This window comes from Magnolia sinica, chromosome 10, assembly GCF_029962835.1.
Source record: "Magnolia sinica isolate HGM2019 chromosome 10, MsV1, whole genome shotgun sequence".
Lineage (NCBI taxonomy): Eukaryota > Viridiplantae > Streptophyta > Magnoliopsida > Magnoliales > Magnoliaceae > Magnolia > Magnolia sinica.
In genome coordinates, this window is record NC_080582.1 from 11,551,524 (window position 1) to 11,572,957 (window position 21,434).

The 21,434-nt window shown below is 40.8% G+C and overlaps 1 protein-coding gene across 4 annotated transcripts; it reads left to right on the plus strand.

Moving 5' to 3' along the window:
- The first annotated feature begins 1,324 nt into the window (after positions 1 to 1,324).
- Positions 1,325 to 21,230, plus strand: LOC131257980 (uncharacterized). 4 transcript variants are annotated; one of them, XR_009177750.1, is made up of 8 exons: positions 1,326 to 1,766; positions 13,476 to 13,556; positions 13,657 to 13,716; positions 15,197 to 15,240; positions 15,451 to 15,493; positions 15,596 to 15,618; positions 15,744 to 15,845; positions 20,784 to 20,831. XR_009177750.1 is itself a non-coding variant. In XM_058258980.1 (8 exons), exons 1-8 carry the CDS (start codon positions 1,392 to 1,394, stop codon positions 20,901 to 20,903), a joined length of 897 nt encoding a protein of 298 aa, XP_058114963.1. In that variant the 5' UTR covers positions 1,329 to 1,391; the 3' UTR covers positions 20,904 to 21,230. The 4 variants fall into 4 exon arrangements, 3 of the variants coding, with proteins under 3 accessions (XP_058114965.1, XP_058114964.1, XP_058114963.1); XM_058258980.1 differs by having other exon boundaries at positions 1,329 to 1,766; positions 15,596 to 15,667; positions 20,784 to 21,230; XM_058258981.1 differs by lacking the exon at positions 15,744 to 15,845 and having other exon boundaries at positions 15,596 to 15,667; positions 20,784 to 21,230.
- Positions 21,231 to 21,434: the final 204 nt, after the last annotated feature.

Consider the following 21,434-nt stretch of genomic DNA (forward strand, 5'->3'; position numbering starts at 1 on the left):
GCTTTTAAAAATTCAAATATTAAAATATAAGTAGCCCTGGGGCGGGAGCTCGCAATCAAATGTCTCTAAATTTGAACCACATATAGCATACATGGAGAAGATCCAAACCGTTTATCCAACACGTGTAGTGATAATAATCCAGATCTTTATTTTCATGGCAATTGTACATATTGTCTGGCTAAATCTCGCCAATTCAATCCTCAGCGGACATTAATGAGCTGGGTCTCAGGTGGGCCGGGGTTAGCCTAAGCTCAACCTAATTAATTCAGAGGTGTACACGAACCGAGCTAGCTCGGTTAGCTCACTTGACTTGACTCGAAAAAGCTTGATTGGACTCGGTTCGAAGTTCAGTTCGAGCCCAATCGAGCTACTTTTTTTACCTTGAAAATGAGTTCAAGCCGAGTTCAAGTTGGCCCCAACTCAACTCGGATTGAACCCAACTCGAATCAAACTCAGATCGATCCAATTCTGTGACTCAATTACTTTGATATTGATGTTGTTCACCAAGTGTTTGATGAAATGATTCAAAGAAATGTGGCTGGTTGCAAGGAATATAGGTATATAAAACTAACACTTTTTCTTTTTTTCCTTTGATTTTTATATTACTTAGAAGGTGTTTGATAAAATACCTGTAAATCCATTGCTGCTATCTCAAATACGTTGAGATTTTGAAGGTGTAGTCCAGATGTTTGTGAAGATGTTGCAACGGTGAACTTGACTTGATCTTGGCTTGAATTGGCCTCAGTTGCTAATTGAGTTGAGCTCGCCGGTCAGGCTCGAGGACCAAGTTGAACCGAGTTTGAGCTGAGGTCAACTAGTGGCCGAGCCGAGCCGAGCTGAGGCCAGCTCGCCTCAGTTCGACTCCATGTACACCCCTACTAATAATACGTGGCTTCAGCCCAAGGCCAACTCAGTTGTGGACTAGTTTTCTAGGCCCAAGCTAACCTAGATTTCAAGCTCAGGCCAAGTACTTGGGCCGAGAGGGCTGGCCTGGGTTAATAGCCCATTTCCCTTATCTGGACCACTCATGTTTTTGGTTCATCCCAGTGGAAAAAACCTTACGAACGGTTGGGATGGCATATGATCATCATGGTGGTCCTAAAGTTGGTCTGAACGGTTAGCATTTTCATCCTCACTCTTTCCTGTCGTGTGGCCCACTTGAGTTTTGGATCTTCCTGATTTTCAATTTCTTCTTCTAACATAAGATAAAGAAACGGATGGACGGAGTAGATGTGACACGAATATTGCGGTGGACCCCATTTCGTGTCGGAGGGGGAATCCTACTGCAGGGTTGCCAAGTTAGCGTACATCCCAGCTGTCGGTAATCTTCTCCTTCATTTCCCACTCCTCGCTTCTCTTCTTCTTCCTCTCTCTCTCTCTCTCTCTCTCTGATGAGTTTTGTAAAAGCATCCAATTTCGGCTCTCTTTCTCTCTTCTCAATCTCTATAAATCCTAATTCATCTAAATCTCGTCTTTCCAAACGCAATGTCTTCTTATTCTCTCCAATCTCTTCTCTTTCTTCTTCTCCAATCTCTTTCCGTACAACCCAGCTCCGGAACCCTAGGGTTTATGCCGACGGTGCCGAAACTTCCGTCTCGGGCCGATTTCTGGGAGAAGGAGGAAGAGGAGGCGGAGTTTCGAATGAGTTTGAGGATTTAGCGACGGACGGACCCGTTTTCAAGAACACTCTGAGGCTTGTGGAGTGCTCGATGTTTGCGGCGGTCGCTGGATTGGTGTATTTCCTGAGCAATTCCCTCGCAATCGAGGTCGGGGATTTTTGAATTCTCTCTCTCTCTCTCTCTCTCTCTCTAGTTTATCTGTTTGCTTTATTTCGATTGAAATTGTAGTTCTTGGGTCCTCTGCTGTGGTGTCCATCACCCTTGGTGATCGGAAACGTTCGTTCGATGGGTCCCAATGTGGACAGCTTCGGGTGCGGGAATTGATGCTGATTGGATGATCCAGCAGTGAGTAGGTCCCACTGCTGAGTAGCAATGGTGGGGTACAGTTTCCATATAGTAGTGCATTTTTCGACAGGGGAGTTATTTGATACTCTGTCAGCGTATAATGCTTGATACGCAGGCAGCGAGAAATTGTACATGTGGCATACAGTAACTCAAATGAACTGGCTGAATTCTGTAACCACTGTTGCTAGGTCACAGTTCCAAAATCAGATTGCTTGAACAATCCTGACTGCTGATTTGTGGATGCTTGTTTGTTGAAATGGGACGATTGTATATTTTTCAGTTTTTAACTGTCCAGTCAATGTCCATATCTGATAGTTAGATAATCAACTAATCTTAATTTTTGGTTAATGATATATCTGAACTGGGATGCATTATTTGGACAATTTAGTTTGAATTACTTGTACACCAAGGATGCAATGTTTAAGTAATTTCTAAGTGCCTGTGTATCATCCATCAGACTGCCAGAGTATTTCTCTTTTCAATATAGTGGACATGTAGAGATATGATCCAGTGGCCTAAGCGTATATGAACCTTCCCATGCATACAGTTGCATTTGGATTTTGGATACTTTGGCATTCACATCACCTAATTGGACCATCTACTAGGTCCAGTCTACTCTTCTTCCACTAACGTGTACTAAACACTCAGATGGCACTACACATTCATCACTCGGCTCATCTTCCATGAATGATAAATGTTCGTATGTTTTTTCATGGCACTGACTGGATAGTTTGGATCATCCAATTAGTATGATCTTTAACAGGCAGCCTATGAAGAATGGATTGGACGTTTAGGGACTGTCCAGATAGGTGATTTGGATGTCAAACGAGTCCAAAGGAAACTATGTGCATAGGACGTTTCTCATACAGGTCAAGAGATATTGGTGTGGAGAGGATTCAGAGAAGTGGTATGAAGATCTAGCCATCTAGGTCATGAGAAATTGGACAATCTCACCATAGGTGGATGGGACAGCATGATATTCTGACTTGGTGTCATAGACACTGTCCTGTTTCTTTCTCTTATAGGATCATGGAGAGGCAAATCTAGTAGTGGACCCACAATAATGAATCCAGTTAGCATCATAGTTTCAAGGAGAAATGGGCTCCCACAGTGATGAGGAGATACTGGATATCACTGAATGCATTCAATAATTTGATGCTTTTACTGGCTATGTCAGTTTTGAAGGAGATTACCTCCATGGGAAAGTTGTAAGTTGGACAATATGGCTGAAGATCTTCTTTGGGATTAGTTGGGAGCAAATTGAGGAATACTGAGGGGATGCCTAAGCTTGTATTTCAAATGATTTCTCATCATCTCGGCTTGTAATCCCTCTTTGTTCTTCTCTTTAATAAAATGCAGTTATCACTCATAATTCAAAAATGAATAAATACTAGTAAAGTATGCAACATGTCTTATGTTTGGACTGGGGATCATCAAGTCTGTAGAACTACAAAAAGAAAAAAAAAAAAGGTTTTTGAGAATGATTAGTGCATTGAAAGGGCAACTGCTGAACAAAAAGAAAGGGAGCAGCAAAAAACAGCAAAAAATAAGGGGAAGAACGACAGAATAGCCGAGTTTCACCATAATACATGAACTAAATGAATCTCAACAGTAGTTCTCTAGAGGAGTCTCATTCCAGGGTTGAATCCCATCTTAGGAAACAAGAAATCATTTATTTTGCTAAAAGAAAAAAAAATGTTGTGCAGTGCAACCATTCTAATGTATGGCTTTATATGTAAGCCTTATTTACAAACTCCTACGCAAAGCTAAAGAAACAAAGGCTGCCTATTGGTCCATCCTTGCTTTTCTCTTTTGATGGCTAAGATCGCTTTAGGGTTCGTTTGGGAGCTTGTATTTGGAAAGCATTGGATTCTAAATCACAAATCAAGGTGATTTTGAATCCTCAGTTATGTTTGGAGCTTGTATTCAAAATGCACTGCAATAAAAAAATAGAAATGCATTGAAATTCTGTAGTATATTTACAGGAATTTGAATTTAATTACTAAATCAACTTTAATATCCCAAATTAGTGCACATATGTGATATTTGACTAGATGATTGTAATAAGCCCATTGAAATATACACTTTGGCCCAAAATGATGAAATTCTAAGCCTCAGGTTGGGCCACAAGCATAGGATTACAAATGAGCGATTTGCCAACATTTTTTAACCGTTGACTAATATGGCTAATATTTGGACTGTTTGGATCATTTTGTTGATGTAATTTTAGTGATGCAGCCGATAATTTAATTGTTTTGGGGTATCATCGATGTGCCATGCATATAATGGATTAGTAGCCTAGTGACACATTTGTTACACGTGCAATTCTCTTGCCTTAAAAAATGAGCCAAAAAAGGCATTTGATTTCAAATCACAACATTTCGAAAGCAAAACTATGTATTTCAAATACCTCTGAATCCACGCGGCCAAACAACTTTTGGATTTTGAATGCACTCAAATCCATGTTGCCAAACAACCCCTTAGAAAGAAAAAGAAGAAACAATCAACTTTCCTTTTTTGGTCAATCATCGCCTTCCTTTTTTTGTTTGTCTCAAACTTATCCCAATTTCTTATAGAATGAAAAAAAAAGAAGAAGGAATAACTAAACAAGGAAATAAAGAGTAAATAGGATTTTTTTAAAGGTTGCAAGTTTTTTTTATTAGAAATGAATAAAAAGCATATGAGTAATGTGGGATGGTGGGATATCATCCCACAACCCTGCTACCCAATTTACATTAAATTAACCCAATCACCTAGAATATGAATATATATATATATATATATATGATGACATGGTGTCTCTGCCCCTTTAAGGCGAAACTATTCCTTGTAGATGCACACAATCACCTGCAAAATTGGTATCGCATGAGTACAACAAGTGGAGTCTACTACGTGCGTCAGGTTGCTGCTGGCATTCTGGTAGGAAGGCCGACGGAGCTTCGAGATAGATTGCCCTACCCTAGCTTCATAAGAAGTTAGCCATGGGTTATATTATCCATAGGCTTCACTCCACGTGCATCGGGTAAAGCACAGGGAGGGGAATCGAACTCGCATTTGTGGGGAGCAAACCATCACCTAGAAAATTTCCCTTTTACAACCCACAAAATGATTGACGCCTGAAGCCCATGAAATAACTCTTCCTTTAGCTCTTCTGAAAACAATCTCAAAATGTTCCAATTTGTTGTAGAAAGTCAGGGTATTACGCTCTTTCCACAATGACCATACCACAGCCAACAAAGAAAGAAGCCAAAAAAAAAAAACATTTCTTTTACCCAACTTTCCTCATCTCCAAGCATAGACAAGCTTACCAATCTAATTGGACTTGACCCAACATAAACCAAGGGGGGTCAGGAACATTCAGCAAATCCTAGAGGCAATCTCACAAGGAATAAGTAGGTGCTTAACAAATTCTGCCTCTTCAAGACACATAATACAAACATCCAGAGGCATCAAATTCCTTCACATATTATCAATAGTAAGGGTTTTATACTTAACCGCTAACCAACCAAATGTAATGACCCTCAACTGACTGAGATCTGCCATATAGTTGCTGCTGGCTTTGGAGTATCAGTCAAATCTTCCCTTTGAAGGAAATGACAGGACTTCACCAAAAACCTTGCTGTAGAGTAGAGCTTCCATTTCCACTTATCACTCAATGTAGGAGAGAGGCAAACGTTCATGAATAGGGTGTGCATTGAAGTAAATCCTTCGATCTTATCGCCCCAAGGTTTCTGTGGAACACTTAGGCCAAGCCATTATTTTGGCTCTCTAAGCAAAGTACTAAGAGACAAATGCTGTACGGGAAGATAGGCTTTATGATTGTTACACATAGTTAAGGTTGTATAAAGTCTACTGTTCTCTTTGTCAGTAAGGTGTGGGGCCATTTCTTTTCTCTGTTTCAAACAGATTGGGTGATTCCGTTGACAGTAGAAGGCCTTCTTCGGGCTTGGCATGGCGGAGGCATGGGGCAGTTGGGGATACCTTCTTGGAGACTGATTATTGGGGCTGTTTTTGGACTATTTGGGGGCTAGTAATGGGTGTTGTTTTAGGAATATTCGGCTAGAACCTGAAGAGGTCATGAGAAAAGTGAAAGATCTCTTAGGGGGGAGGGCTTTGCATGAAAAGGCAGCATTGGCTGATTTTCTTCATTAAGTTTCAGCTTGTCCCTTGTATTCTTTGCTTGTTTCTTGTGAGCTTCTTAATAAAATAATTGTTCTCTCTCTCTCTCTCTCTCAAAAAAAAAAAAAAAAAGAAAAAAGAAAAAGAAAAAAAGAAAAGAAAAGAAAAAAAAGAAGTCTACTATTCGCTCTTTCTACAAGTTGCTTCAGGGTGTCTTGTTGAGTGAGAAAAGTGACCAAACTTCATTTACCTGGTTCTATGGTGCCTCACTAAGGTAGTGACATTTGTGTGGTTAGCGGTAGGAAAAGGGTGCACAATGAATAACCTTTAAAGAAGATTGATAGTGCTTACCAATGTCTGCTTAATGTGCATGAATAACGCAAAGTCGGTTTATCACCTTTTCATTCATTGCCAATTTGCTCAAAATGTGTGGGAGAGCTTCCCATGGGTAATGCCATGGTCAATTGAAGTCCTCTTATTGGCTTGGCATCGGGGTGGGGTAGGAAAAGAAGGAAGGGTGGTGTGGCAGCTGGTTCTTATGGCAGTACTATGGGCTATTTGATAGGAGAGGAACAGTCGGAGCTTCAGGAACTTGAGTGGGTTGGTGCTAGAGGTGGTGAGAAGGGTTAAGCAAGATGTGGTGGAATGGACCTCTTGTTTAAAGGCCGTTGATGCTTGTAATTTAATTTCTGAGTTTGGGCTGTAGTTGTTGTTCCGGCCTAAGTTCTTCTCAGAAAAAAGAAAAGAAAGAAAGTCAGCCATTGGACCAATGGACTCCAAAGTCCTATCAATTATCAATCAAGGCCATCTGATTAGATCTGTGGTCCCACACTCCAATAGGAGTATAGGACCAATAACGTGGTTCTAATCTTTTATGAGGACCTGTTATGTTCATATCTGTAATCTGTCAAATCCTCTTTATCTTTTACTTTTTCCTTTTTCGAAAATTGATTATTTTTTTAACCTGAAAAAAGCATAACAAGATGAGCAAAGCCCACTGCAACTGACCCTCTGGTCACTTAGAGGTTAGGCTAGCCTCAACAAAGTAGGGAATGGAAAATTTTAAAAAACCTGGGAATCTGGGACCAAATTAGAATTGTCACATCCAATCACAAATACTCCCAATTCCCCAAAAGATTTGCCTCGGAGCGTCTTTGGAATTACTGTCTTAAGAGTCCATATTTGGTAATCATATGGAGGACCCTTCTTTTTATGGCTTCAACCAACAATATGCTATACTCAAGAATTCTAGAATTTCTCTCCTTCCAAACGCTCCATAAAATCCCAAAGAAGCGCATCCTCAAAAGCTCTACTCCTTACTGCCCTTGAACGGAGTATGTTAGTGTTCCACCACAGCACTTCTAATCGAGTTATTAAAAGACCAAGCAATCCCACAAAGAGGAAGAAAGTCAACACCTCCCTAGCCATTACACAACATAAAAACAAGTGGTCACCTGATTCCTCATCATTCCTACACAAGATGCACATGTTAGGAAAGGCCATTTTTGTCTTCTTTAAATTGTCTCACTTAAGGATCTTCTTAGCCTTGGCAACCCAAGTTAAGGCTTTAATCTATGCGGGAACATAGGCCGTCCATAGTTTTGCACATGGAGGAGATGCACCTTCCCACACCATCAACATCAAGGACTCAGCAGAAAATTTATCAATAGCTGACCATCTCCACACTTTTCGGTCGTCTGCTGAGTTATCAACATGCGTCTCATTCAGTTTTGTAACAAGATCGGCAAAAAGCCCCGATTTCACATCAGTGTGCTGCCCACGGTGTGCTTATGTGCTGCCCATGTGTGCCTGTGCTCTGCCAAAGTGTGTCTGTGGCGTGCCTATAAATTCCTAATCATGTGATACACCGCCCCCCCCCCCCCCCCTTCATCATAACAATTCTGAACCTTTTCCTTGTTAATGGGTAGCTCGAAAAGATCCTGATTGGATGGCTCTAGAGATTTGTCGTCTAACTAAGCATCCTCTAGAAGTGAACTTTGTTGGCTTTACAAACCAAAAACTGATTGCCTTTCCCAAACTCCTTCCCTATGATGTTCGATATGCTCCTATTATGACCATCCTATTGTTTACCCATCTTGTTGATATCCTTCCACACAAAACCAGCCCCTTGCCATATTTTCCAAATACCAATTCTTGGAAACCATCCCCCCTCTGACTTGTCATATTTTCCGAATACCACATTCCTCCGTAACCCTTCCGGCTCATCTCTGAATCTCCACCTCCATTTTGCTCAATTTCTTTCCCTCTAAATTTGCCAATGCCAAGACCACTCTCCCTTATAGGCTTCGAGACCTCATTCTAGTTGCTAAGGTGGAGCTTAGTTCCTTCCTTCCCACAAGAAGTATCTTTGAAGCTGCTCAATACGAAAGGCCATGGCAGCAGGAATTTTGAAAGAGAGGAAATAAACAGGGAGGTTTGAGAGGACAGCCTTAATGAGGGTTAAGCCCCGTTTGTTAAATCTGAAGTCTAAAGCTTGAATCTGAAATTTGAAGCTGAATTTGAAATCTGAAATCTAAAGTCAAAAAACTTGTTTGGTAATTATGAATGAAGTCTGAAAATTAAGTACTGTATTTGAAATAATTTGTTTGTTAACAAACATCTGAAATGTCTAAAATATGTTAATTTGACACATTTGCCTCTATCTCTTGTTTCGAAATGTTTTACATTATAAAGATATTATTTTTTATTAAATGAAAATACAATTATTCTATTTAATTCAAATAAACTATAAAGTACTTAATAAAAAAATTAAAATATCATTATTCACAAAAGTCAAGGTGGGCCCCATATAGGTTTTCGGCACAGTAACTTCCTGCGAAAGGCTTTCCCACGGAATCCACATCCATGGGCTAGTGTACCACACGGAAAATGGATTGGCTACTCCCATTGCCACACAAAACAATGGGGATAATGATTTCCACCGTTGAAACCTTTCTAGGCCCCACAATGTTGTTTATTTGTCATCCAACCTGTTCATTATATCATAAGGGCATGGATGAAGGGAAAACAAAAATATCGGCCCACTATAACATTTTTGTACCACATACCAACTATATAGCTGGTGTAAATATTTGTCGTGCAAAAGACAAGCGCGGACGCTTCTCCATGTCCGAGTTGTGCGAACGGTTCAAAGGAGATCAAAGTTACATGGCCCTACAATAATGTATTTATTATATCCACACTGTTCATCAATTTTTTTAGATCGTTTTAGAGCATTATCCAAAAAATGAATCATATCCAAAACTCAAATGGACCATACCAAAAATAGCGAGATAATGATTTTCACTGTTAAAAAGTTCGCAAGGCCCACTATAATGTTTATTTTCCATCTAATCTATTCATAAGGTTAAAAATATCTGGATGAAGATTTTTAAAAAAATCATATTGATCCGAAACTTTTTCAACCCCAACAGGGTTTCAATGGTAGACGTTCAATCCCCCACCGCATTTTGCAGTGTGGTCTAGTTTATCTTTAGATTTGTCTTATTTTTCAGCTCAAGCCTTACGATGAGCTCGCAAAAAGGATGGACGGTTTGGATATAACAAATACGTCCCTATATCCTTGGGAAACGGATTGGCTACTCCCCCAGCCACCAGCCACCAAACGGATTGGCTACTCCCCCTGCCACCAGCCTGGTGGCTGGTGGTCGGTGCTCTATGGGCCCCACCATGATGTATGTGTTTCATCCATTATGTTCATCCATTTTTAAATATCATTTTAGATCATTATCCCAAAAATGAGAGAGATATAAATCTCGGGTGGACCACACCAAAGGAAAACAATAGTGATTGGATATCCACCATTAAAATCCTCTTCAGGCCCACAGTACTGTTTATTTGACATCTAATCTGTTAATTAGGTCATAAAGGCACAGATGAAGGGAAAAAACAAATATCAGATTGATCCAAAACTTTTATGGCCCCCAAAAGGTTTTTAATGGTCGACGCTCTTTCGAAACTGTTTCCTGTAATGTGGTCCAATTGAGATTTATATATACCTCGGTTTTGGTCTCATATCATAAAATGATATGGAAAAATAGATGGACGGAATGGATGAAGCACAAAAATCATGTTGGGCCCACAGAGCCATTGGCTGGTGGCAGGGGGAGTAGCCAATCCGCGTCCTTCCCAATCCCGTCGCCAACGGACGCGGATTTCCCGCCGAAGCCTTCCGCAGGAAGATCCTGCGCTGAGAACTTAGATGGGGCCCATTGTGATGTTTGTGAGAAATCCTCCCCTTCCATCGGTTTTTTAAGATCATTTCAGGGCATGATACCAAAAATGAACTGTATCCAAAGCTCATGCGGGTCGTGCTAAAGGAGAATGTGGTTTGGGAAATTCCTACCATTGAAACCTGTTTGGGTTCGATAGTGATGTTTACATGCTATCGATTCCGTTAATAACTTCATTCTTATTGGGATGAACTGAAATCACAAATATTAGCATGATTCAAAACTTCTGTGGCCACGAATATTTCAACTGTGGACATTCAATTAGCACGTTTTCGGCCCACTTGAGATTTGGAAACAGTTCGTTTTTGGCATCATGTCCTAAAATAAACTCACAAAACATATGGACGGTGTAGATCAAACACATAAATCATGTTGGAGCAAAAAGAAGTTTCATAGGTTAAAGGTTGATTTTGTATTGTGCAAACAACTTAAAAGAAAAAATTGCCGTTGTAAATTGAAAAGGGGTACTTTTGGAAGCAAAAACTTTTTATTTAATGAAAAATCACGGAGCGCATTCCGCGTTCACCATTAAGCGAGACTCCTATCACGGAAAGAATTCAGTGAAAAGCCACTTAGTGCATTCCGTCTTCCGCGCTAACAATGCATTAACAAACACCACTGAACACGGAAAATTTTCCTAATTCCGTGTTAAGTGTGAGAGGACAGCCTTAATGAGGGTTAGTCTTCCCCAAAGGAAAGATATGACCATTTCCATTTAGATAGTTTTTTCTCAAAGCTTTCAACAGCAGGGTTTCATAAAGAAGCAATATTCAGCTTGCCTCCAAGTGGGATCCCAAATATGTATGTGGGGGGTCCCACTACTACAGCCCAATATCCTTGCCAAAAACTTGACCAAACCTTCCTCTACAGCTACCTCTGTCATGGTACTTCTTCTGAGATTAAATCTGAAGACCTAAGACTGCTTCAAAGCATCTAAGGATTCCTTTCAAATTACCAACCTATTCCATTGACATCTCACATAGTATAAGAGTGTTAGCCGCGAATTGAAGATGCAAAATCTTTTACTCTGGATTTCCGATCTGAAATCCATTTTGTCAACCCAATCACCAAGGCTCTTGACATTAGCAAGCTCAAACCTTCTGCCACCAAAAGTAAAGGTGAAAATGAATCTCTCTAATAAAACCCTCTAGAACTAAAGAAGAAACCGATGCATGACAACTAACCACTTGCTCTAAAAGCTCAAATTGATAGAGCGTGGTGAATCAATCCCTTTATCTCATAGCCTAGGCCCCACATCCCATAGGTTAGGTCCTCGGCCAAACCCCCCTCGTGGGCCCCGCATCACATGGTTCCGCCTCACACGTGCCACCCACCCCGAGTGCGCCCTTGCATCCCACAGGCGACCCACTCGAGTCTGGTGTAAAAATGCCCCTGCATTAATTATCCTCGGTGAGGAGTCTCGAACATGAGACCTCCCGCTCTGATACCATTTTGATGCAGGACAACTAACCACTTGCTCTAAAAGCTCGAATTGGTAGAGCATGGCGAATCAATCCCTTTATCTCATAGCCTAAGCCCCACATCCCATGGGTTAGGTCTTTGGCTGAACCTTCCTCGTGGGCCCTACTTCACATAGGTTCCACTTCACATGTGCCACACATGCCACCCACGTCACACAGGTGGGGCTTGCCTCACATGAGGCACCCACCTCACACGGGCCGCCCACCCCGAGTGTGCCCTTGCGTCCCATAGGCCACCCCACTCGAGCCTGCTGTGAAAATGGCCCCTGCATTGGAAACAGCTAGCAACCCACAACAACCCATTCAACAAAGTGATGAACGAAGCCATAGAGATACATTATGACATCCACCTGATCCACCTCTCTCTAAATCCCGTTCTACTAAGGGCATGAGCTGAAACTCCCAATCAACATGATCATATGTATTCTCCATGTTTCCTTGGCTAATACACATTATCTTCTCCTAAAAATTCCCAATTTGCAGATGCAAAACTAGGAGAACAGTTCACTTCACACCAAGAAAGTAATTAGAAGACCCAAGTCATGTTTGAAACTTTTGATGAAGTGAAGTCTTGAGCCTTGGGACCTATTGTCCCTGAGGAAGGTTGAGAGCACTCATCAACGTGAAGTAATAGATCAGGGGAGCGACTGAAGATGCATGACCAAATATGGTAGCCACCACCTCACTCTACTCTAAATGGACAAGATTGATTATTATTCAAAAAATTTCAAAATAAACATGATTGTTCTTTAAATTTGTCAAAGATCATAGGAACAACTGAAGATGTATGACCATATGTGGTTTCCACCATCTCACTCTACTCAAAATGGACAAGACCGACTATTATTTGAAATTTGTCAAAATAAATGCGATGATCAGGCTGCAGGTCATCAGCCTTCATCATCATTACTAGGTTTAGAAGGTTTAGAATTGAAAAAGAAGAAAGAAAATCTTCCCGTCTCATCTTGTTTAGGTTTCAAATTAAAAAAAAAAAAAAAAATTAAAAAATTTAAAAAAAAAAAAGAAAAAAGAAAAAAAAGAGGACTACAGGATTCTCTTGTAGTGTATTAAAGAACGGATGTGTGCGGAAGGAACTAAATATTGCTCTTAGAGTATAAAGAATCAGACACATATACGCATCTATAGTTCACTTGACATCAATCATTTTGGCACAATTGTCGATGAGAAGTAACCCAAATATCATATATTTTGTTCAAAAGGAAAATTCATTAATGAGGAATTAAACCATGCTCTTTGGGAAAGGGACCTTTCTATTTTATATATTATTTATAAACTAAATAAAATATACTTCAGAATCCAGAATCCTATTTTTTGTGTTCAGTGAATTTGTCACTCCATACCAGTACTCCACTCATATTGGTGTCTGTGCAAGATACAGAAACGATTGTGCTTGTTATTATGGTATATCTTTTTTATTGAGAGATTAGTTATTATGGTATATCAAGAACAATCAGCATACACTAGTAGAAATACTAGTGAAATATAAGTTTTTTTTTTTCCTGACATTTTTGACAAAAAAAGTTGACTCCAACTTCACTGTTTCTGTATGCACTTGTGGTGTTATAGTTCCACAGAATTCTTGAAGTCGGTTTCAATGTTGTTGAATTATAGATGAAATGAGTTTTGACTTTTTGCAGAACTACTTTGGTTGCTTCTTCTCATTGCCAATAGTAATATCATCAATGAGATGGGGTGTCGCAGCTGGTAGAAAAACTATGGTATGTCGCCACCTATCCCTACTATCCAATACATTCTCATTTAGATACTTTTGAATTGCTTTCTCAGCTCTTATCAGTTGTTGGAGTGATGTTCTCCTAGGTGGCTACTACTATGCTATTGCTGACATTGTCGGGTCCGGTAAAAGCATCGACGTATCTGGTGAGCATGTTTAGAGTTCCTGTAGAGATATATATTGATACTCTTGAGCGTGCATGTGTATCTTTTTTTTTAATCCATGAGGAGTTCCATACCTCCATTATAGTTGTAAAGACTTTGTTTGTCCTCTCACGCCCATGGTCATGAGATGTGTGTCAGCATAAAGGGTTATACTCGGCACCTAATGGATGGGGCATTTTGGGAAGAAAAGGTCTAAAAAATTTCAATCCAACGACTTGTCTTCATCAAGCTAAACTTCAATGGACTACATTTCTCAGGCAGCTTGGGAATAATGACTCTAATGAAGTTTTTTTTTTTTTGTTAGTTCACACTTCACCATGAGCCACCCCCACTACGGATCGATACCAAGACCTCAGTGTTGAAACGAGGTATCTTTCACTCTGTCTGCCACTTGAGCTATGGATCAGGGTGTGACTCTACTGAAGTTGAAGCCAGGGCACTTTTTCAAGCCCTTTCACCTTCCAGTATTCTGTTTTGGTTCTTTTAATTATGAAAGAAGATTCTCAATATGTCATCAAACTTGCTTCTTCATATTTGGAGCCATGGATGTTATCCTCTATTTGGACGACCTCCATTCCATTGTACCCCACTTGAGCGTTCTCTTATTTATTCCCATTCCAAGAGGGGAAAATGAGATGTCTGACCCTCCCTCTTAGTAGACCTGGACAAGAGGGTTAGTTATTCTTGATTCGTCTCTTCCTCTTTCTTTATCTTGGTATCTTTTCTTCTTAATTTTTCCTCTTTAAAAAGGAAAAAAGAAAAGAAAAGAAAAGAGCTAATGGCCGGGGGCTTAATTAATGGTCCAAATAAAGTTGCTTGTTCAGAGTCTGATGAGTGGGGCACTTTCAAGAATTGCAAATTTGTAATCTAATGTAGGAGCATTTTATGGCCGGATTATCTGAATATAGTCAAGTTGGCTTCTCTTAGGCAGATGACAATTTATAATAAATGTTTAAATACTTGAATAGAGCTGCACATTACTAATCAACGGGCAGCAGCTTTTCTAATAATGTAAAATCACATGAAAACTGAAGATCCATGCATGCATTTTTTGTAGTATCTCTAGTTGAAAACTGTGGCTTGGTTTTTAGTCACCACAGTAATCACGCTTGCAGACTTTGGACTTCGAGTAGCACAAATGTGCCCTGCATTCTGCATCTTCTCAGAGCAATTCATTATCCTTAGCCTTTTAAACAGGTGCAGTAGTATTTTATACTCGCTTGTAGATAGAATGCTGTTTCTGCACAAAACAACCCTATTTCACACCTGCACTGCTGCAGTTAAGCACATCTCCACTGGCTTGATTGTTCGTCTCTGTATTTTTCTGGATATGATGTTTTTGTACCATAAGAAATGTACTAACAGAAAAAAAGAAATGAAAATACTAACAGGAAAAAAAAGAAGAAGAAGAAGAAAGAAAAAGCATTTATCTTTGCTCACTTGTCTTCTTTTATATCTGCAGCTTATGCATGGATTAGTTGGTGTAGCCATGGGTTCTTTGTGGAGGTGTGCCATGCAAATACAATACTACTTTATCTTCTATTTCAGCTCCTTTGCCGCCTTAAATTCCCATGGCAATTTTGTTGCTGCTATTCCTGAATGCATCTTGTGATCAGCAGATCAGATTTTCCATTCGTTTGCATGTCTGATTGCATAGTCACGTTTCTCTCATTAATGCAATAGTTGTGTGGTGATTGTATTCTGTCATCTTCTCAGGTTGGGAGCCAATTGGGGTCTTTCCATTGTCCTATGCACATTCGTACTGTCAATTTTCCCCATTTCTTGAATTCATTACACCTGTTTTGTGCTTTTATCATGTCAGGTTATGTCTATATTTCTGAGGATGGCATGTGATGTGCAGGTTCGTGCATTGGGTGCAATGGGGTATGTTCTAATATCCTCTTTCTTAATCAGAGAAAATATCCTTGCTCTGGTAATCGTTGCTTCCACATAAGTGTGATTTCATTGCCAATCATTATAACCCATTTCTAAGTTATGTTCCGTTCCAGATCACCATAAATATTCATGCTTCTCTCACATACATTCTCGCGGCTGTGGGCATTAATACGATTCCAACAATGGATGTAATTTATGCCATTTTTGGAAGTGTGGTAAGTTCCAATGAAACTTCTTGATTTTTGTTAGGGAGGAAACTTTGATACTCTGGCCCACTGTGATGGTTGATACACTGTCTCTAAGAAATTGCACACATGGCATACAACTAAGTTAAATTAAACCGTCCAGATAGTCGTCTCAATTCAGATAGATCGTAAACCAAAAATCGTGCTGATTTGATAGTTCAAAAACCGAAAACTGAAATTGACTTGATGTCCATCTAAGGTCAGGTCGACTTGAAGGCTCGACCTGACTTGATTCAATATTTAATAATTTTGAGTTAAAAATATTAGGAATAGTAAAGAATAGTTAAATAGATATGATATGTTAGGCAAGGTGACCCTTCCTTTTTGTGGTGATAGCCGAAGCTTTGGGTAGGATGCTGGAGAGGGGGCAGGAGGTCGGTTTGTTTTGTGGCATTTGTGTTAACAGAACAAGCCCTCTAGTATCCCATCTTCAGTTTGCTAACGATACAATTCTATGATGTGAAGCCAGTGCTACAATGGTGGACAGGCTAAGAGTGATCATAAGGTGCTTTGAAGTGGCATCGAGGCTAAGAGTTAATATTGCCAAGAGTGAGATGTTGGGCATTTGTGCGGCTAGGGAGGAGGTTGAGCGACTAGCGGGTATCTTTGGGCATGTGATGGGTTCATTTCCCTCAACGTATCTTGGGTTAGCTTTGTGCATTGGGAAGTTGGTTAAGCATCTTTGGGACAAAGTAGTGGAAAGGTTTGAAAGAATGAAGTGGTATCGAGGCGAAGTGGTATCGAGGCTAAGAGTTAATATTGCCAAGAGTGAGATGTTGGGCATTTGTGCGGCTAGGGAGGAGGTTGAGCGACTAGCGGGTATCTTTGGGCATGTGATGGGTTCATTTCCCTCAACGTATCTTGGGTTAGCTTTGTGCATTGGGAAGTTGGTTAAGCATCTTTGGGACAAAGTAGTGGAAAGGTTTGAAAGAATGTTATCTAGATGGAAGAGCCGATACCTATCTCTTGGAGGTCGAATCACCCTCATCAAAGCTGCTCTATCAAACTTGCTCTTATATTTCATGTCATTTTTCAGATGCTTGAAGTCGGTGTTGGCTGGTTTGGAAAAGTTGCGACAAGAGTTCTTGAGGCAGGGCTCGGAAGAGAATAAAGTGTTCCACTTACTAAGCTAGGGAAAGGTGTGTAAGTTTTATGAAGAAGGCGGGGCAAGTATTAGAATTTAGAGTCGATGAATCTCGCTCTTTTGGAGAATGTCCGGGAGGTTTACGATGGAGGAGGGTGCATCATGGAGAGGGACCATTGCTATTAAGTATGGATGCCAGGAGGGGGGGTGGTGCACTAGAGACTCCTCGAGCTATACACGAGCCAAGCTAGCTTGAAAAGCTTGCTCGGCTTGGCTCGTTCTAGCCCGGTTTGACTCGACTTGAACAGTGAATCGAGGCGAGCCAAGCTTCATATGACCCAACTCGTTTTGAAAATGAGCCGAGGTCGAGCAGAGTGGAGCTTCATATGACTTAGCTCAAAGCTCGAGCTCGGCTCAATTCAAATATTATACATATATTATTATGTGTGTGTGTGTGTGTGTGTGTATAATTTAAAAATAAAAAACCCTACCGTACCCATCCCTTTCTTACATTTTCCTTTCCTTACCCAACCCACCACGCCTGAGCTCCTCTATCTCTCTCTCCTCAGCATCTGTCGAACTCGTCTCAGTCGTACGGCCCACACTCAGCCACTTGCTTGAGCTCTCTCTCTCTCTCTCTCAACAACAAGTTACCTCTATCTAAATCTACTCTTTAATTTTAAATTATTTTTTTTAATGTAATTGTTTGAAAATAGAAAAATCCCAAATCTTGTTTTGAATATTTGATTTGGGGGTCGGGTTGGGTTGGGAGTAGGCTTGCCTCGACTCGATCCACTAGCTCGCCTCGAAAGGTTTGGCAAACAGGCCAAGCTCCAATGGTGAGCTCAAGGAGAGCACGGATGAGTCAGGCCAAGCTTGGCCCACCTTGACTTGACTCGGCTGGATGTGCAGCCCTAGAGACTCCCCTCTGTATGGAGCCTCAACTATATTGAAAGGAGTTTCTTGTGTGAAATCTACTTTTTTTTAGGGAGTCGGTTTTTCTCTTAGCAGCGAGGAGAAAATCTGTTTATGAAAGGATGTATGGATCAGCAAGACGCCTCTACAAGTTGTGTTCCCTCGTCTTTCAACGAACTGTAATTTTAAGATTGCTAGCAGGTCTGTTGTATGGGCTCCTATGTGCTGCAGACACCTTCAGGACGAAGAGGTGGAGGAGTTTGTTTTGCTTCTAGATTATATTCAGCTATGTAATCCAGTGGGTGAAGAGCAGGATAGGATGATTTGGCAGAAGGATAGATCCGGGATTTTCTTGGTCCGGTCCTTTTATTTTTAGCTTTAAGCCCAGAGGGGGGATGGTGATATTGCGAATACGAGGCACGTGTGGTTTCATGGGGCCCCTCGAAAGGCAGCGACGTTCCGATGGCTAGTTGGTAGGGAAAAGGTCTTGATGGTGGAAAGTCTTAAAAAATGATCGATGGCGAATCTTAGTATCTGTCTAATGTGCATGGCATGCAATTTAGCCCTAATGAACACCTCGGAGACCTGCCTACATTGATTCCGAAAACATCAAGAATTCCATTCTTCCCATAGAAACCAAATGCCAACCAATGGAGAGTCTCCAAATTTTCTTTCCTTTCTTACCCACAACTCTGCCATGCTAAGCCAGAAAGAGAATATCAATTGAGCTTGGCATGACCCATGCCACTTAGAACAAATAAAAAGTTGTCCCAAACTCCTTTGGCAGAAGGGCAATGGATGAAGAGGTGATAGACCGACCCCTCACTTTTTATGAACATCAAACATACATTGGGAATCACCATCATCCGCTTGCAAAGATTGTCAACTGTAAGCACTTTGTTCTGACCTATAAGCCAAGCCAAAGCTGCTACCTTATGATGAGCTCCATAATGCTATACAAAGGCAGTATGACGCACCTGTTTTCCCGATGAAGACCCAGAATTTGCTACATACAAAGATATCACAGAGAACCGAGCAGACTTATGTTTAGTCCACAACATAGCATCTCACCCCTCATGAGACAAAGCACCTCGGTGGCTTTACAAAATCTTCTAACTCTCACATCAGATCCATTTTATAAGCACACCAAATCGCTTTTTACTACCTCCCAGAACTTCTAAAAGAAATGCAATTGGATAATCGTCCGGTCCAAGGGCCATGTTGTTGCCTAAATCATCCACTGCCACCTTCATTTCCTCTTCTGAAAACGGCATCTCTAAAGATTCAACCATCTCATTTGGAATCATATCGAAATGCAAATTGTCTAACCTTGGTCTGGCCCACGCTTGCCCCGACAAGAGCTCCTTATAAAAGTCCACTATGGCTGCACTTGCCTGACTTGTCCTCCACGTTTTCTCCATTTACCAAAACACATTTAATCTTGTTGGCTCTAGCCCACTCACTAGCCATTGCATGGAAAAGTTTTGAATTTTTGTCTCCTCCTTTTAGCCACTTCGTCCTAAATCTTTGCTTCCATTTAATTTCCTCCTCCCTTAAACAAGCATTGTACTTTGTGGAGCAAGTTTCCTGCCAAGTTTTCTCCTCGGATGATAAATCCATATCCTCCACATTATCTAAGGCTTGGATCTCTTGCAATGGTGATTCTGTCACTGCTGTCCAGTTCATAAGAACCTCTCTCTCTCTCTCTCTCTCTCTCTCTCTCTCTCTCTCTCTCGCACACACACACACACATAATGGTTTTAGCTTTAAGGAGCCTCAATTTCTAAAACAACAAGAAACCCGTAAATCCTTCAGCTGAAAAGGATAACCGCCAGTCCTTCACCAACTACGTAAAACCCTCCACTTCAAACCATGATAATTTGAATCTAAACGGTTGTGGACCCCAATTGTCATCCGCCACCTCTAAAGCAACCGGGCAATGGTTAGATACCGGTCTCAGGAGGCCTCTTTGGTGCACTAGAGGATACTTCTCAACCCAGTTAACAGATACCAAGAGGCAATCCAGTTTTAGACGAAGCCACCTTGGTTTGCCCATTTGTCCAAGTATATTTCACATATCTCATCAGTAAGTCCACTAATTCATTTTTAAGAATCCAATTGGAGAATTCTTTCATGCTTTGATTAAAACGACTCCACCTGATTTTTCAAATGAAAATCTTACCATGTTAAAGTCACCTTCTACACACCATGGTAATCCCCATTTGTTTCAACATTCATGCAACTCAGCCCAAAACATCGGCTGGCGATTCAGATTATTCGGCCCATAGACTACGGTAAATCCCCAACGGAATCCCAACACTAAATCTCTCTGCAACATAGAGATTGAGACTACCCCCTCTACTGATCCCCTGTCTCACACCTTTGAGTCCCAAATTACCAACATTCCCCCGGGGCAACCCCCCTGAGTCAAGCAGCACCCAGTCTTTTGTACTACCCCCTATATCAAGTCTACTAACCTCTTATCAGTGAATAGTTTTGCATGAAATAAGTAACCAAAAACAAAAACCTAAGCAGAAGATAGCATATGCTCTGCTGGTGAGGCACATTGCTTAGCTTGTATTGTGTCAACTCAACTGAGTCATTGAGCCAACTCGATGTGTCTTCACGAGTCAATGCTGAGTCAGTTCAAGTATCAAGTTTCCCAGTGACTTGGCTCGAAATCTCTCCGAGTGGATGTCTACAATGGCTTCCACAATTTGGACTGTTTAATTTGAGTTTATATATGCCTCATATACGGTTTCTGGATGCCTTAGTATCAACCATCACATGAGTATATTGAATGACTCCCTTTTCTTTTTTATGTTAGCCTTTGATCATTTAGTTACTTTTCCACAGCTTTGCTAATACCCCTGAACTGAAAGTTTGTATTCTTTGTATTCTTGAAACAGCTTCTGCTCAACTGTGTATTCTTTGTATTCTTGCTGCATGTTATATATGCGGTATTCCTCACCAAGCTTGGGATGAGAGGTTCTTTGAGATTACCAACGTGGCTGGAGAAGGCAATCTGATGACAGCTTCATTCCAATTGCTGTTGCCTGCTCAGATGCATTTCAGAGATGGGACCAAGACGGTGACAATCATCACAAATACTGTTGGCACAGTCGACATGGATGCTGCATTTACTGTATGTGGTCATCTCTAGCCTCATGTTTGCGTCAACCACATTGTCATTGTGATGATATTCTTATACTACATTCATGCCGGTAGTTGCAGTTTTTAGGCTGTTACATGAGCTTAGATACGATGTAATCATGTAATGCTAGACTGCGATATGCACCGCACATTCATTTTGTGGATATTTACAGTGGCAAATGAACCTTTTGTATTGTGGGGCCTATCGTCATAAATGGATCATGTCCACTCCATCCATCAGGTGTCTGATGACAGTCAAAAGACGTTTCCTAGGATGTAATTTGTAATTCGACAGGCACCCGCCTTGTCTGAGTCCAATCTGGTTCAGAACCATGCACCCCCAAATATCCTTGTGTTGACCCAGTTATCCTCTGACTCGAGTTGGTCTGAGTCACCCAGTCAGAAAA